The 16,210-nt window shown below is 41.2% G+C and overlaps 1 protein-coding gene across 2 annotated transcripts in view; it reads right to left on the bottom strand.

Annotated features, from left to right (window-relative positions):
• The window catches only part of PLCB2 (phospholipase C beta 2), a 181,089-nt gene extending 170,748 nt beyond the window's left edge, over positions 1-10,341 (bottom strand). For both annotated transcript variants that reach the window (XM_073639196.1, XM_073639197.1), the window contains exon 1: positions 10,014-10,341. In XM_073639196.1, the coding sequence (XP_073495297.1) occupies positions 10,014-10,097 (84 nt within the window). In that variant the 5' untranslated portion in view covers positions 10,098-10,341. The remainder of the gene's footprint in view (positions 1-10,013) is intronic.
• Positions 10,342-16,210: the final 5,869 nt, after the last annotated feature.

Below are 16,210 nucleotides of genomic sequence, written 5' to 3'. Positions count from 1 at the left end.
TAATGCTGGAGACAGAAACTCATGCACTATTAAACAGTAGTAAATAGTAGTTGATGCAATATATACAATAATAAGCATTATTCCAACAATATGTATAGAGGAGTCGGGAGACGTAGCTAAGATGCTAACCCTGATCCCATATCTGATAATTATGCTACCAAATACAACAGGAGCAAGTATTAAACGTGTCAAATAATGCATCTACAGGTATCGCTACATGGCAACGGGGCATCATGTATTGATTTTAAGTGCATAATTTTCCTTGTCCATTTTCACAGTATTTCAGTGGAGGTTTATATCATGTGTGTTCTTGTTCAGTATGTGGATCAGAGACACTGTGAACGAATAATCAAGCAAATAGAAATCAAGGTAGATATTGACCCCAGTGCACCACCGCCCATCTGACGCGCGTTTCGCCGTATGCTTTTGCTCGTCAAAGCATACGGCGAAACGCGCGTCGGATGAGCGGTGGTGCACTGAGGTCAGTATCTGCCTTGATTTCTATTTGCTTGATTATTCGTTCACAGTGTTATTTTATACATGTGCCTCAGTGGACATGGTATACTCTGCTGTTTATTTACCAGGCTAGGCATATAGTCCTGACAGACCAAATTCCTGGATGCACTTGTACCTTACTAGCATTATACTTAATACTTGATTATCCTGTATGGTGGCATGTTTTTCTATGTCTCCTGTGACGCACTAATATACGAGCTGATTACTGTGTATTGATGTTTGACACTGTCATCCATATTTTCCTGTATTTATACTTACCCTAGATGCCACCTTTTGTTGGGTATTCCCTTTGCCTTTTTCTATTTTTATCAATTTTAACTAATACATTTGCTATGTTAATTCCTTACACATTGTTGTCATGTGTCTTCTATCTTTTGTACGAAAATGAATGTAGGTTATAAGAAAAAAATGCTTCTTTCTCCACTTATGAGGCATTTTTATTCTATATCTACTGAACTCATTATTCACTCAGAGATACAGCTAAAATCCATCTTCCGCAAGACAAGACAGATTACCAGACACACACGACAGATAATGCTCCATCTTTCTAGTTTAATCTAATCGCAGTGTTGGATTCACAGCTACACCACTCAGTACTTCTATATAATATCGTCTATGCTGCTGCTTCTTAACATGTTATACACAGAGATAGAACAGGAATCCCTCTTGTCACTGTGTATGAAATGTATGGGAGACAACATTTCAGCTATTCTCTACCCACTAGTTCAGAGACAACCAAAGGTTAATCAGAGGAGAAATACTAAGAAGCAAAGAAAAGAAAGCGCAAATAGGGTTTTATCCGATTAAAACAAAGGTGAAAGCAATGAATGCACGCTCACCTGGTGCTGCTGCACATTGCTGCAAATTAATTGCATAAAATCAGCTGCTGCAGGACACGGGTCATCAGACCACAAGAGATTGCTGTCCAGGTTTGATGTGGTGCTCCTGCGCTGCTGATGGGCTCACAAGGAGAAGCTTGGAAGGTGAAGAACTCATAAAAGAATTGTATATTGATATGGTTACAAAGTCAACGCGTTTTGAAGCTATCTTAAACTTCTTCAGGACATAACCTTATTCAAAGTTATGTCTTGAAGATGAAATTTAGGAGAACTTCGAAACGCGTAAAATTCTTTTATGAATTCATCGCCTTCCAAGCTTCTACTTGTGAGCCCATCGGCAGCGGAGGAAGATCACATCATATTCGGACAGCAACTAAAGGTTAATGACAGAGCCTGCAGGGGGGAAAACTGGTGCAAAATGTATCATACAAGTCATATATAATGAAAGAAAGTGGTATGTACACACATCACTGCTTGTTCTGAAAAGTTACCTAAAACTACAAGTATGCTTTACATCCATATGATTAATATCCACTTACGTAAAATAAAGCAATACTCATTTCAATTTCTTCTATGCAGGTTTCAAATATTGATGACCTAAGTTAAAGAAATTGTGCACTACTTTTTCATTGAAGCCCTAGCCTTAGGATAGGTCATCAATGTTTGATTGGCCGGGGTCCCGCACCTGGCACCCCCGCCAATCAGCAGTTATTGGTGCCACTGACGGTAAGTGCTTACTTGTGGTTCTTGGCCGTCTAGCGGTAGTGGCCGCTGCAGTGTACTGCACATCCACCTCCTATTCAATTCAATGGGAGGTGGATGTGCAGTACCCCATGGTGGCCACTACAGCTAGACGGCCAAGCACCGCAAGTAAGTACTTCCGGCTGGCAGCCATTAGCAACGATATCGGCTGATCGGCGGGGGTACCAGGTGCGGGACCCCGGCTGATCAAACATTGATGCCCTATCCTATGGATAGGGCATCAATGAAAAGGTAATGGACAACCTCTTTAAGGAATGTAGTGGACAACCTCTTTAAGGAATGTAGTGGACAACCTCTTTAAAGAATGTAGCGAACAACCCCTTTAAGGAATGTAGCGGACAACCTCTTTAAGGAATGTAGTGGACAACCTCTTTAAGGAATGTAGTGGACAACCTCTTTAAGGAATGTAGTGGACAACCTCTTTAAAGATTGTAGCGGACAACCTCTTTAAGGAATGTAGTGGACAACCTCTTTAAGGAATGTAGTGGACAACCTCTTTAAAGATTGTAGCGGACAACCTCTTTAAGGAATGTAGTGGACAACCTCTTTAAGGAATGTAGTGGACAACCTCTTTAAGGAATGTAGTGGACAACCTCTTTAAAGAATGTAGCGAACAACCCCTTTAAGGAATGTAGCGAACAACCCCTTTAAGGAATTTAGTGGACAACCTCTTTAAAGAATGTAGTGGACAACCTCTTTAAGGAATGTAGTGGACAACCTCTTTAAGGAATGTAGTGGACAACCTCTTTAAAGATTGTAGCGGACAACCTCTTTAAAGAATGTAGCGAACAACCCCTTTAAGGAATGTAGTGGACAACCTCTTTAAAGAATGTAGTGGACAACCTCTTTAAGGAATGTAGTGGACAACCTCTTTAAGGAATGTAGCGGACAACCTCTTTAAAGAATGTAGCGAACAACCTCTTTAAGCAATGTAGCGGACAACCTCTTTAAGCAATGTAGCGGACCATCTCTTTAAGGAATGTAGTGGACAACCTCTTTAAGGAATGTAGCGGACAACCTCTTTAAGGAATGTAGCGGACAACCTCTTTAAGCAATGTAGCGGACAACCTCTTTAAGGAATGTAGCAGACAACCTCTTTAAGGAATGTAGTGGACAACCTCTTTAAGGAATGTAGTGGACAACCTCTTTAAGGAATGTAGTGGACAACCTCTTTAAGGAATGTAGCGGACAACCTCTTTAAGGAATGTAGCGGACAACCTCTTTAAGGAATGTAGTGGACAACCTCTTTAAGGAATGTAGCGGACAACCTCTTTAAGGAATGTAGCAGACAACCTCTTTAAGGAATGTAGTGGACAACCTCTTTAAGGAATGTAGCGGACAACCTCTTTAAGGAATGTAGTGGACAACCTCTTTAAGGAATGTAGTGGACAACCTCTTTAAGGAATGTAGTGGACAACCTCTTTAAGGAATGTAGTGGACAACCTCTTTAAGGAAAGTGCATCTGTGCTATATCGGTCAGACTCCCGGCACCTCTACTGATCAGCTGTTATCAGCCGCAGTGGTGGCCGAATGTAAGAAGTGAATGGAGAGGAGTAGCACATGTAGTCGCCTTTGCCAAGAAGTGCTGTTTGCTAAGTGGCGTGTGGTGAGATGTGGGGTGGACTGGGAGCTAATAAGGGACCAACTCTGGTCTGGGGTTGACGGATTTGTGCTGTGAACGAGGTGGGATTGGGCATCTCCCACCAGTGATAGATAAAGTATAGTGTGAATTTAAGTTTTTTTTTATAAAGTCTGCTGGAACTGTGGTGGGTTGTAGCTGAGCTCTGTAATGGTGTTGGGAGCATCTCTACGGCCCGTTAGAGACTGCAGTGAGATCTGGAGGAGACACAAAGCCATTGAAGACTAAGCCCTTGAGAAACAGGGCAGTAACAGAGGGAACACACAGGGCTCATGTGAGCAAGGTCTGGTCATAGAGAGAGGTCTATGTGTAGGCACTATGGTAGAGACTGACGCCTATGAAATGACGGCAACAAAGCGTGTGAAGTAGTGAAAGTGTCCTGTGATTTTGTGGTTTCTTTGAAGGAAAAGCCATCTGGACAATAGAATTGTCTAAACTGCTTTTTTAATTATGGTCTTCCTGCAAAATTCAGGAATAATTTCTCAATTGAATAAACCACTATTGAGTATCCGAAACGCGTTGTGTTCAGTAGAAGTTGATCGGTTGAATTTATTTAGTCTATGATTGTCTTCTTTATTTATACAGATTCTCCAGTGAGAACAAGTTATCACCTATCCACAGGATGAGTTACTGATAGGTCCAGGTCCGACTGCTGGGACCCGCACTGATCAGCAGAGCTGGGAACTTGTATCCCCATTATAGAAGAAGCGATGGTGCACATGTCCGACTGCAGTCCCATTCATTCCCTATAGCACTGAGCTCGGATTTTTTCTGGCAGCTCAATAGAGAGTGCATGGAGCAGCGGTTGAGCATGCGCACTGGTGGTCGAGCATGCGCACTGGTGGTTGAGCATGCGCACTGCCGCTCCTTTCCATAATGGAGATAAAAGTGCCGATCCATAAGTCATCACCTATCCAGTGGCTATCTGATACCTTGTTCTCACTGGACAACCATTTAGGGAGAACTACTCTTTTGGCCAAAGATACAAAACAAATTCAACATCTCAGACTCAAGTTTAAAAGTTTTCAAGTTTAGTATCTTGCACTTTCCACTATGCACAGCAGAGCGAAGGGAGGAAATTATCAAGAGTTTTCTGCATGATTTTTTTGGAGTTAAAAAGTCACAAGATGTGACACTCGCTGTATTTGCCCTTAAGGCCGGGGTCACATTAGCATATCACATCCGATGCAAAAACTAATGACACTCGGCTCAAGCTCTGCTGGGAGCGTGAGCCGAGTGTCACTTTACTATGATCCACTCCTCCTCGCATGCGAGAATTTCTCCATCTCCTCCATTGCCTGTCTCGGCGCATATCGGACTGCACTCGGATGACATCCGAGTGCAGTCTGATGTTTCACATGCACCCATTGACTTCATTGAGTTGAATGGGTGTGTGCAGTCTGAGATACGCTGCCAATCAATATTTTTTCTCGAGGATCGGCACGAGAAAAAAATGGCAGATTTGTTCTGCCTCATTAAATAACACTGGTGAATTTCTCACGTTGCACTCCTCCTTATTATGCGCCAATGTGAGCGAGCACTTACTTTGTAAAGTTCCTTGCCTCCTGCAACTTTTAAAAAGTGTTGAGAAAAGTAAGCTTGGTGACCCTGTATGGGGCGGAGTCAACAAACCTTATTATTAGTAAGTATGAAAATATAGATTGTACTTGCTGTACTTAGGATGACCCAAAATGCGTCAGTGTTGTGCACCTGTTAATACATTGGGCACATTTCCTTCCCATGAAGTATGGTTTTAGAATGGCGTCAGTATGAACGGACTTTCCCATAGACTATTTCAATGTAGCCAAGTACATGGACACTTCTCAGCCACCGACTATTTCCTCTGGTGCCACCAATCTCCGGTATATTATTCATTATGCACCTCTGCCCTTTTTTTGTCTAGTTTTTGGTTTGTTTTTCCATCTGTTTTCTATTAGTAACAAAATCTTTTTTTTTTATTAATTTGTGCCTTTTTGAAGTCTATTTTATCTGTTTCCTCTGAGTTTTTTATGATCGTCATTGTGTCTTCTGCTTATTCTTCAATTGTGACTTTTCAAAAAAAGTCACAAACTTTTCACTCAAATTTACTCTACTCCTCTCCTGGAGGTATTTTTTGCACAAAGGCCGGATATCCCCTTTTAAGATGATAATTTACGAGGTATTGGATACATTATTAGAAATCTTTTTATACATTAATCTTCACATGACCATTTGACTCCTAGGAAATGCTAATTTTGATAGGACCGTGGGGTTTCATCCACAGAATGTGAACGGTTAAATTGGAGATGAGGCCTTTGTTACATTTTAATTCATACAGAACAAGGAACTGGACACACAATACCGACACTGCACACCGACACAGCACACCGACACTGCACACCGACACTGCACACCGACACAGCACACCGACACTGCACACCGACACGGCACACCGACACGGCACACCGACACGGCACACCGACACAGCACACCGACACTGCACACCGACACTGCACACCGACACTGCACACCCACCATAGATCTGTATCCTTTCCTTAGAGGAAGTAGACAGTAAAACAAACGTCTTTAACCCATCAATTCTTATGAGATTTATGTTATTTTGTAAATATCGTCATGTCTTTACAAGATACATTCCCGGTATTAATTAATGTTAATTACATACATGCAGTTATATATATATATATACATATATACAGTTTATATATATATATATATACAGTATATCATATCTATCTACCTGACCTCATGTGCTTTTCCTATTCCTATGTTGCATTTTGCAACAAGAAAGCAAGCCACAGGATTAAAACATGAAAATTATACAGCATCATTCTCACTATATAGCAGACGTCTCGGTCCGCTCCGGTGGTATATAGACCCCTGGACAATAGACTCAGGGTTAACCCCTGGTTATCCAATCTCTTGGCTAGGATAGAATGTCTGTATCCAACTTACCATTACCCAACCCTAAATAAAACCTTTTTGCTCCCTATGTTTATTCCAATGTTGCCATTCAGTGATGATTACCCATCCTAAGGCTATGTTCACACATGTTGGGTTTTGCTGCATTTTTTTTTGTGCATTTTTTCTAAGGTTTTTTTTTCACTGTACTTCTGTCTCTTTTTATGCATGTACACAAAGTTCAGTGGAAAAAAAAGAACCCCATTCTATTTTGCCATCAAAAACGCTGATGCAAATTTTGGTGCGTTTTTGATACGTTTATTTCACCACCCATTACTTCCTATGGGTGAAAAAAAGCTGAAGAAAAAATGCTGAAAAAAGTGACATGCTCTACTTTTCAAAAACCCAACCAAGGCACAAAATACGCAACAACAAAAAAAAATCATGATGTGTGAACAGAGAATTCTGGTTTCTCATAGACTTTGCTGGTACTGCAAAACGCAGCTGAAAATTTGCAGAAAAAATCTGCAGAAAAAAAGGCTGAAAAACCCAACATATGTGAACATAGCCTAAGTGTAGAAGCAATGTAAAAGAAATTCTTTGAAGTCTTTGGGAGGGAGCTGGCTTTCATTAAAGTGAATCTGTCAGCAGTTTTTTTCTCCCCCATCTGAGAGCACCATGATGTAGGGGCAGAGACACTGATTCCAGCCATTTATCACATACTAAGCTTCATGCTGTAGCTTTGATACAATCCCTCTTTTCTCTGCAGTTCTTTGTATAAGCCCGCCCCCATCACTGATTGGCAGCTTTCTGTGTACACTCTGCATAGGCAGAAAGCTGCCAATCAGTGGTGGAGTGTGTGGATACACAGATCTCATGAATATGGAGGAGCAATCAGCAAGGTAACAAAGACATATGTTAATACATCACCTGTTTGCGCTGCCACTGAGACCCCTGACGCGCGTTTCGCTGTGCGCTTCCTCGGAGGGGTCCCTGTGAAACAGCTTTTTGTACTATATATGGATTGGATATATTTGTTGGTAAGCCACACCTGTTTATCTAGCCTTGGACTGTTATTCTCCTTTTAATTGTTATGTCTCTATATATACCTTTTTAATTTTTATATTCAATAAGATAGATTTTTAGTATTATCTTGGCGTCTTGCTCTAGTTGTTTATATGGATTCTTGATGCTTTAGGAGTGCCTAAAATGTTTTGGTCTGTATAAATATATTCATTATTATAAATATTTATTTTATTATTTTATTATCGTATTGGCAATTCTTCATGGTAAAAAAAAAATGCAAATTAGCTCTCTCCCAGTTGGAATAAGACAAGCTCACTATTGCTACAGATGGGAAGTTGCTATAGGCTAAAGGAGCTTTGCAATATCACAAGTCAGACACCCATCAACAGGCAACTGTTTCGGAGTATTTACCCCTCATCAGTATACAAAAGGGTTTGGTCAGACATTGAGAATCCCTTCATTCAGCTTTGGTGGCGGTCTTATACTCATAAAATAAAAAAAAACAATTGTGTATTGAGTCTTATTCGTAATGCTTCATGGGAAAAAAACATGCATATTAGCTTTCTCTTAGCCAGCCAAACCCTGTTCTGTAATGTCATGTGCGCAGATGGTTGTATGACTTGGCTCTTAACCTTGGTCATGTTGCAGGGTTTGGCTGAGCATAACCTGGGGTAAGATGTGCGACAATACTACGGCACGCTAGGTCCTAAACACCCAACTTCTAGGTATAGTAACCAAGAGACCCATCTGTAGACAGCTGTTTCGGGGTTTTTGCTCCTCATCAGTACAAAGCAATGTAAATCTAAGTATTCTTTCTTACATTAAAAGTCTGTATATAGAGGTATTCCCATCTCAGATGTGCCTGGAATATGCAGGTCCTAGAGGTGGGAGTTATACAGTAGCTCCGCTCTCAAGATAGATCTAAGTGGAGATGTGGACCTCCTTCCATTCTATGAGATTTCCAAAAAAAAAACCTAAGAATTCTTTAAGAGTTCTTAAGATTGATTCAGCCGACATGAAATCCTTTGTGAGTAAAACAGACTAAACTCCAAATGCAGACTTTTATATTGCAGTGATACATTGCACCAAACCATCAGCACTGGAGAGAGGTTTGTGCCGCTCGCTCAGGACTATCTAGGCTGGAGACAAGCGTAAGAAACGCACACACAAAGGGGCTGATTCATTGTTTGAGGTTTTTTTTTTTTTTTTTAAGTCCCTTTTCTTTTTTTGTCTTGTAGGAATCAGTGACCTTTTTTGTGTCAAATTCTTTGAAATGCTGCTGGTGGTTCATGAAAGAAAAGCTCCTTCATTTTCTCTTTAACCCTTTCTGCGACTTTTCAGCTAAAAAGTTCCAGTTCGATGTAGTTATATGTTCACCCACATTACAGGTGCACATAACATCGCCCCAGGAGGAAGAAAGACTGGAGCACATTTGAACTAAAATTTTGCAACTTTTTTTTAAAAAAAAGTCAAAATTGATGAATCAGCCACAATCAGGAACAATATAAAAAAAAATGGGGAAAAAAACATATAGGAAATAGACTTTAGAAAAGGCACAATCTAAAAGAAAAATAAGGCTAAAACAGGCAAAAAAAAAGCACCAAAAAAACAGACAAAAAAGGAGCAAAAGCAATAACAAACGTTCATTTGAAATAAAACAGTGAATAATTAAATGAACCCGGAAACCCCTTTGAAGGTTTATTCATTCTCATTTTAGGCTATGGAATTTTTCAAATCGTTTTTGGAGCAGAAACTAGAAGAAGTAACATGTTCATTCTTCAGGCCACCAAACCACTTCAGGAAAAAAAAAGCTGCTGGGAAAACTCGACGGCTAAAAGTCACCTATAGTGGAAACTCTCCAAAATCTCAAAACTTTTCCGCTCTGAAAACTCTGCATAAGGACTCCGTGTGCAAGAAACCCTTAGGCTATGTACGCACGGGCTAAGTTTTTCAAGGAGTCTTTGGAGCAGAAACTGATCGGAAACTTTTAAAAACAAAGCTCAAAACTCCTTAAAAACTTTAAGTTTCCTCTCTGAAACTTCAATAAATGACTCCATGTCACATATGCACCAGATAGGTGGATAACGCAACGTCCTGATTGTTGAGTGTCCAACTACCGGGACCAAACGGTGCTTATAAATTCCACTGTAGGATAAAGCTGTGGCCGTGCATGCAGTTTACAATTCTTTTCATTTTTTTGCCATTTCCATCTCATCCTTCACCATGATGAGACGTTTCTATTGAAGTGCAAAAAAAAAAATGAATGCAAACGACTTCCTTGCAGATTTACTCATTTAAGTGCAGGAAGAAGAGCAGCGGAAGCCATTACTTACATCATCCCACTTTATGAAGCGCTCCCCCTTGGACAGGTAGCTCTTGATCTCGGAGTGGGTCAGGATAGGCGTTAGCATGGACATCCTGGATTGTGACGGCTGCCTTGCTTGCTGGCTTTCACATCATGTGTCCTGTAACGTGTGCGCCTCCAGCCATCCCTCGTAGGCTTCCTGGTTTTATAGCCAGAGTTTGCTGCAACCAAATCTTTCAGTCACCCTCAATCTGCATTGTAAATAAGCCGGCTGGGGAGCGATCGCCTGTCAGCGTCCCGGGCTGTGCTGTAGGAGGAATACTCTGCTTGCAAATAAATAAATTAATAGTAAATGTGCTTCAGCGAGTTACACCGAGGAACTTCCTTTTTTTCTTTTGAATTCACACTTCCGGAGGGCTCCATCGGTTTATCTTCACTGTTTCATCACAGCGCTGCGACCTATTGAGTAATGGACGCCACTAACTCTGTGGAAAGTTTAGAGAAACTAATCTCATCAAGTGAGGTGATGAAGAACGTGATCCGACTCGGTGCCTACGCGAGCGCTGCATCTTTCCATCTTCACCAGGTTGCCGGTACTTGCGCCATAATCACAGAATAGGTAACAAATATCTGATCGCTGAGACCCCATCCATCACAAGAATGCAGTGTGGTTGGGATTGAATAGACCAGCGTGATCGCACATGGCCGCTGACACTCTTTTCGGTTCCTGTGGGACTGACAAAGTTAGCCGACTACAGTGCTTGGCTATCTGCGTCAGTCCTATGAACATAAATGAAGCCGCAGTTGTCAGGTGCGACGATGCAGCTCCATTCAATCCCAACCAAAGTGAGAAGGAACAAGGGATAGGGACCCCATAGTGGTGCTAAAAAAAATTAATTAAAGTGTATCTGTCACTTCAGGTGACTTTTCAGTATGAGCTATTGTGTGTACATGAAGAATAACACTATTTTATATGACTTGTATCCTGCATTGTTCACCAGCTGTCCCCTCTACAGGCTCCATCTCTATTTTTCAGTTGTCTCTGAACTAGTGGGTGGAGACTAGTTGCTATGATGTCTCCCATACACAGCACACACAGAGACATATGAATGAATTCCTTTCATTCTTACTTTGTGTGGCCCAAACAGAACAGCGGCAGCATGAAGGACATTACATAGCAATACTGAGCTTGGTAGCTGTGAATTCAGCATGGGGGGGACATATATATTGCTTAGTAGAGAAGATGCAGCACCCTGTCTGTCAGTGCTGCTCCTCCCTAAGTTGTCTAGCTGTGAATTCAGCATTGGGGGTGAGATAATATTGATTAGGGGTAATGATGAGGCACAGATGTTTCTCTAGCTTTCTTAGTGTTTCTTCCTGCTCCTCCCTAAGCTGTGCAGCTGTGAATTCAGCACTGGTGGTGAGATATATTGTTTAATGGAAATAATGCAGCACATATGTTGCTCTCTATCTTTGTTAGTACATCTCATTGCTCCTCTCTGCGCTGTATAACTTTGAATTCAGCACTGTGGAGTAAGATATATTGCTTAGTAAAGAAGGTCTCCGCTTTGTCAATGCTTCTCCCTGTTCCTCCCTCCTCCATGCTCCTCCCTGGGCTGTGTAGCTGTGAATTCAGCACTGGGGGTGAGACATTGTTTAGTTGAAAAGATGCAACACAAATCTGTCGCTCTTCTTTATCAGTGCTTCTCCCTGCTCTTTCTTTCCTTCATGCTCTTCCCTGAGCTGTGTAGATGTGAATTCAGCACTGAGGGTGAGATATATTACTTAGTAAAGAAGATGCAGCACAGATCTGTTTCTCTGTCTGTCAGTGCTTCTCCTCGCTCCTCACTGTCCTGTGTAGCTGTGAATTCAGCACTGGGGGGTGAGATATATTACTTAGTAAAGAAGATGCAGCACAGATCTGTTTCTCTGTCTGTCAGTGCTTCTCCTCGCTCCTCACTGTCCTGTGTAGCTGTGAATTCAGCACTGGGGGTGAGATATATTACTTAGTAAAGAAGATGCAGCACAGATCTGTCTCTCTGTCTGTCAGTGCTTCTCCTCGCTCCTCACTGTCCTGTGTAGCTGTGAATTCAGCACTGGGGGTGAGATATATTACTTAGTAAAGAAGATGCAGCACAGATCTGTCTCTCTGTCTGTCAGTGCTTCTCCTCGCTCCTCACTGTCCTGTGTAGCTGTGAATTCAGCACTGGGGGTGAGATATATTACTTAGTACTTGTCAGTGCTTCTTCCTGCTCCTCACTCATCCCCTTTGCATAAGGTTTAATATGAGCTGTAACCTGATACTTCAGTAAGTTTGAAATCCATCTTGCTTTTACCATGACAGATTTGAGCTGAGGAGGCATGGGGAATATATAAAGTGTCTCATAAGTGAAGAAAGAAATAAACTTATTTATGAAATAAGATATACAGTCAAGGCCGAAAGTGTTGGCACCCTTGAAATTGTTCCAAAAAATGAAGTATTTCTCCCAGAAAATTATTGCACTTACACATGTTTTGTTATACACATGTTTATTTCCTTTGTGTGTATTGGAACAACACAAAAAAAACAGAGAAAAAAAGGCAAATTGGACATAATTTCACACAAAACCTCAAAAATGGGCCAGACAAAATTGTAGGCATCATTCCCAAATTGTGGGTAAACAACTTTGTTTCAAGCATATGATGCTCGTTCAAACTCACCTGTGGTAAGTAACAGGTATGGGAATATGAAAATCACACCTGAAACCAGATAGAAAGGGGAGAAGTTGACTCAATCTTTGCATTGTGTGACTGTGTGTACAACACTAAGCATGGAGAACATAAAGAGGAGAAGAGAACTGTCTGAGGACTTGAGACCCAAAATTGTTGAAAAATATCAACAATCTCAAGGTTACAAGTCCATCTCCAGAGATTTTGATGTTCCTTTCTCCAGAGTGCGCAACATAATCAAGAATTTTACAACCCATGGCACTGTAGCTAATTTTCCTGGACGTGGACAGCAGAAAAAAATTGATGAAAGGTTGCAATGCAGGATAGTCCGGATGATTGATAAGCAGCCCCAATCACGATCCAAAGAAATTCAAGCTGTACTGCAGGCTCAGGGTGTATCAATGTTAGCATGAACTATCCGTCGACATTTTAATGAAATTAAATGCTATGGCAGGGGACCCAGGAGGACCCCATTGCTGGCAGAGACATATAAAAGCTAGACTGCCTTTTGCCAAAATGTAAGTGAGTATGCCAAAATCCTTCTGGAAAAGCGTCTTGTGGACAGATGAGACCAAGATAGAGCTTTTTGGTAAGCAACATCATTCTACTATTTACCAAAAACGGAATGAAGCCTATAAAAAAGAGCACAATACCTACAGTGAAATATGGTGGAGGATCAAAGATGTTTAAGGGTTGATTTGCTGCCTCTGGCAATGAGTGCCTTGACTGTGTGCAAGGCATCATGAAATCTGAAGATTAGCAATAGATTTTGGGTCACAATGTTGTGCCCAGTGTCAGAAAGCTGGGTTTGCATCCTAGGTCATGGGTCTTCCAGCAGAACAATGGATGGAAACAAAATGCTGGAGAGTTCTGAAGTTGCCAGAAATGAGTCCGGATCTAAATCCCACTGAACACCTGTGGAGAGATCTTAAAATTGCTGTTGGGAGAAGGCGTCTTCACATATGAGAGACCTGGAGCAGTTTGTAAAAGAAGAGTGGTCCAGGATTCCAGCTGAGAGGTGTAAAAAGCTTATTGATGGTTGTAGGAAGCGATTGATTGCAGTTATTTATTCCAAAGGGTGTGAAACCAAATATTAAGTTGAGGGTGCCAACTATTTTGTCCGGCCCATTTTTGGGGTTTTGTGTGAAATTCTGTCCAATTTGCCTTTTTTTCTCAGTTTTTTTTGTGTTGTTCCAAAACACACAAAGGAAATAAAGATGTGTATAAGGGTGCTTTCACATTGCGTTCTGTGTCCCTGTTGGGGCATACGTCCGAAATCCCCCAGAAAACGGGGTCTGGACGTATATGCTGACAGGGGCCATAGATGGCAATGCTAACCGCAGAGCGAATGTGTGCTCTGCCGTGCACTGTTTTTGGGAGTGTACACCCACAGGAGGTGGACACTCAGACGTAGGCTACTACATCTGAGTGTCCGCCTCCTGTAGACGTACACTCACGAAAAAGGAATCTCTCAGCAAGTTTTTGCTATGTAATCTGAGAGCAGCATCATATAGGGACAAAGACCCTGATTCCAGCGATGTGTCTGCTTGCTGTCATTTTGATACAATCAGTGTTTTATTGTTTTATCTGCTGCAGAGCTCTAAATGCTGAGCCCCGTATAACCCCGCCCCTACCACTGATTGGCAGCACATGTATAGTATATACAGAAAGGTGCCAATCAGTGGTGTGGGGTGGGGTTGTACAGAGCTCATGAATTTGGAGGACTACATGGCAGCAGGTTTACTAGTTCTCTAGTGATAATCTCCTGCTGATAAAACTGTGATTTTATCAAAATTACAGCAAGCAGCCCAGTACGTGACACATCGCTGTCTCTGCTCTCAGATTAGGTGGCAAAAACCTGGTTACTGATTCCTTTTAAGGGGGCAATTGTCACAATAATATTTTATAAGGGGGAACTCGGCTCATAAGTGCTTTATTAAGAAAACTCTGGCCATTATTGCTTTATAAAGGGGGAACTTGGGGTATTATTAACCTGTAATGGGGAATTCAATTAATTCTAATCTTCAAAAGGTCACAATGGTGGGCTTGTAAGTTTCAAAAAGAATGCGGCTCACGACCATCTCTCAGAGCTGATCCTGGTGGTGGGTCGTCTTTACATCGTCCTTACACTGCCCCCATCAGGTAGGATTGGGAAATAACCAAGTAAAAGTTGTTTCCCCTTTTATTGTCTCAAAGATTTGGTCACGAGGAAGGGACAAGTTGAAAATATAAGATCTCTGAAGTTCCTCTTGGGTTTACATGGAACGTCACACATTTCCCCTTGCATCTTCCTTTTTCCTCTGCTGAGAAAAAAACGAACAAATGTCTATTTGGCTGAATGTTACAATGGAAGAAACGATCATCAGAGTCATACAAGGGTTCAAAGACCATCAAAGAAGGTCCATCCCTGTGCCAGCTCCATCCCCAAACTCTGCACTAGTCATGTATTGATATGGCCCAGAACATTCCTTTATTAACCCCTTCATGACCAGACCCCCCCCACCCCCATTTTTTTAAGCTTTCGATTTTTTTCCTCCCATTTTCCATCACTTATTTTTTTTATATATATTTCAGTTCTTTTCCTCTTTATACCATTTATCACACCAGTTCATTAATTTTCATAGATTGGACTTTTAACAGAAACAAAAAATCCAAATATGTTTATTTTTTTTTTTATTTATTTATTTTTTTTGAACTGGGAAAAGCCATGATGCAATTGGCAGTGGCATTTAACTGGTTAAACAGCAGCGACTGGAGCTGGCTCTGATCGCTGCTGTTAGAGGTAGGTGCTGGCTGTATGACACAGCTGGCACTAGCCATGTATGGAGGAGTTGCACTGCTTAACTCCAGCATAAAACTCCATACACCTGCAACTGACATATATCATGCCAGTGTATCCTATGTCAAAAAGGGATTACTTGTATATATACAGTGGCGACCAAAAGTTTTGCATTTTTTTTAAAATGTGATTCCTTCTGTCTGGTTGTTGTGATGCCATTTTATTGGTGATTTTAGTAAACCGGAAGCAAATGGTTGTCAGCTATAAGGACGAAAATTGTGTTTAACATTGTTTTATCCCTTCATGTGTTAGTTTTCAACATTTGCTGGGCCAAATGTTTTGGGTGTTTTATCATGGGTAGTCGAATTTTGCTTACATTTTTTTTCTGTGTGTGCGTTTTTAGGTTAAAACATGTCAAAGACAAAGACAAATTTCTCACCAGATGTCAGGAAGCTTATTATTCTGAGAGTGAAGTCAGGGAAAAGCCAAAAAGAGGAGCTCTGGAATTCACCTGTTCTCAGAGTCAAGTGTTACGTATATTAAAGAAAGAAAAAGAAGGTTATGGAACGGCGGACAAACCTAAAAGTGGACGACCGCGGAAAACTTCTGCCAGAGTTGATCACATTATTAAGAAAAAGTCAGTATCTGATGTCCATAAAAGTGCTGGACAGATTTCACACAAAATAAACGAAGAATAAGGGGTCAAAGTCAAGAAGCCTTTCATCTCTGCAAAGAAC

This window comes from Phyllobates terribilis, unplaced genomic scaffold (assembly GCF_046119375.1).
Source record: "Phyllobates terribilis strain yellow unplaced genomic scaffold, ASM4611937v1 Scaffold_7__3_contigs__length_470593459, whole genome shotgun sequence".
NCBI lineage: Eukaryota > Metazoa > Chordata > Amphibia > Anura > Dendrobatidae > Phyllobates > Phyllobates terribilis.
This window is presented reverse-complemented; position numbering and strand designations above follow the sequence as displayed.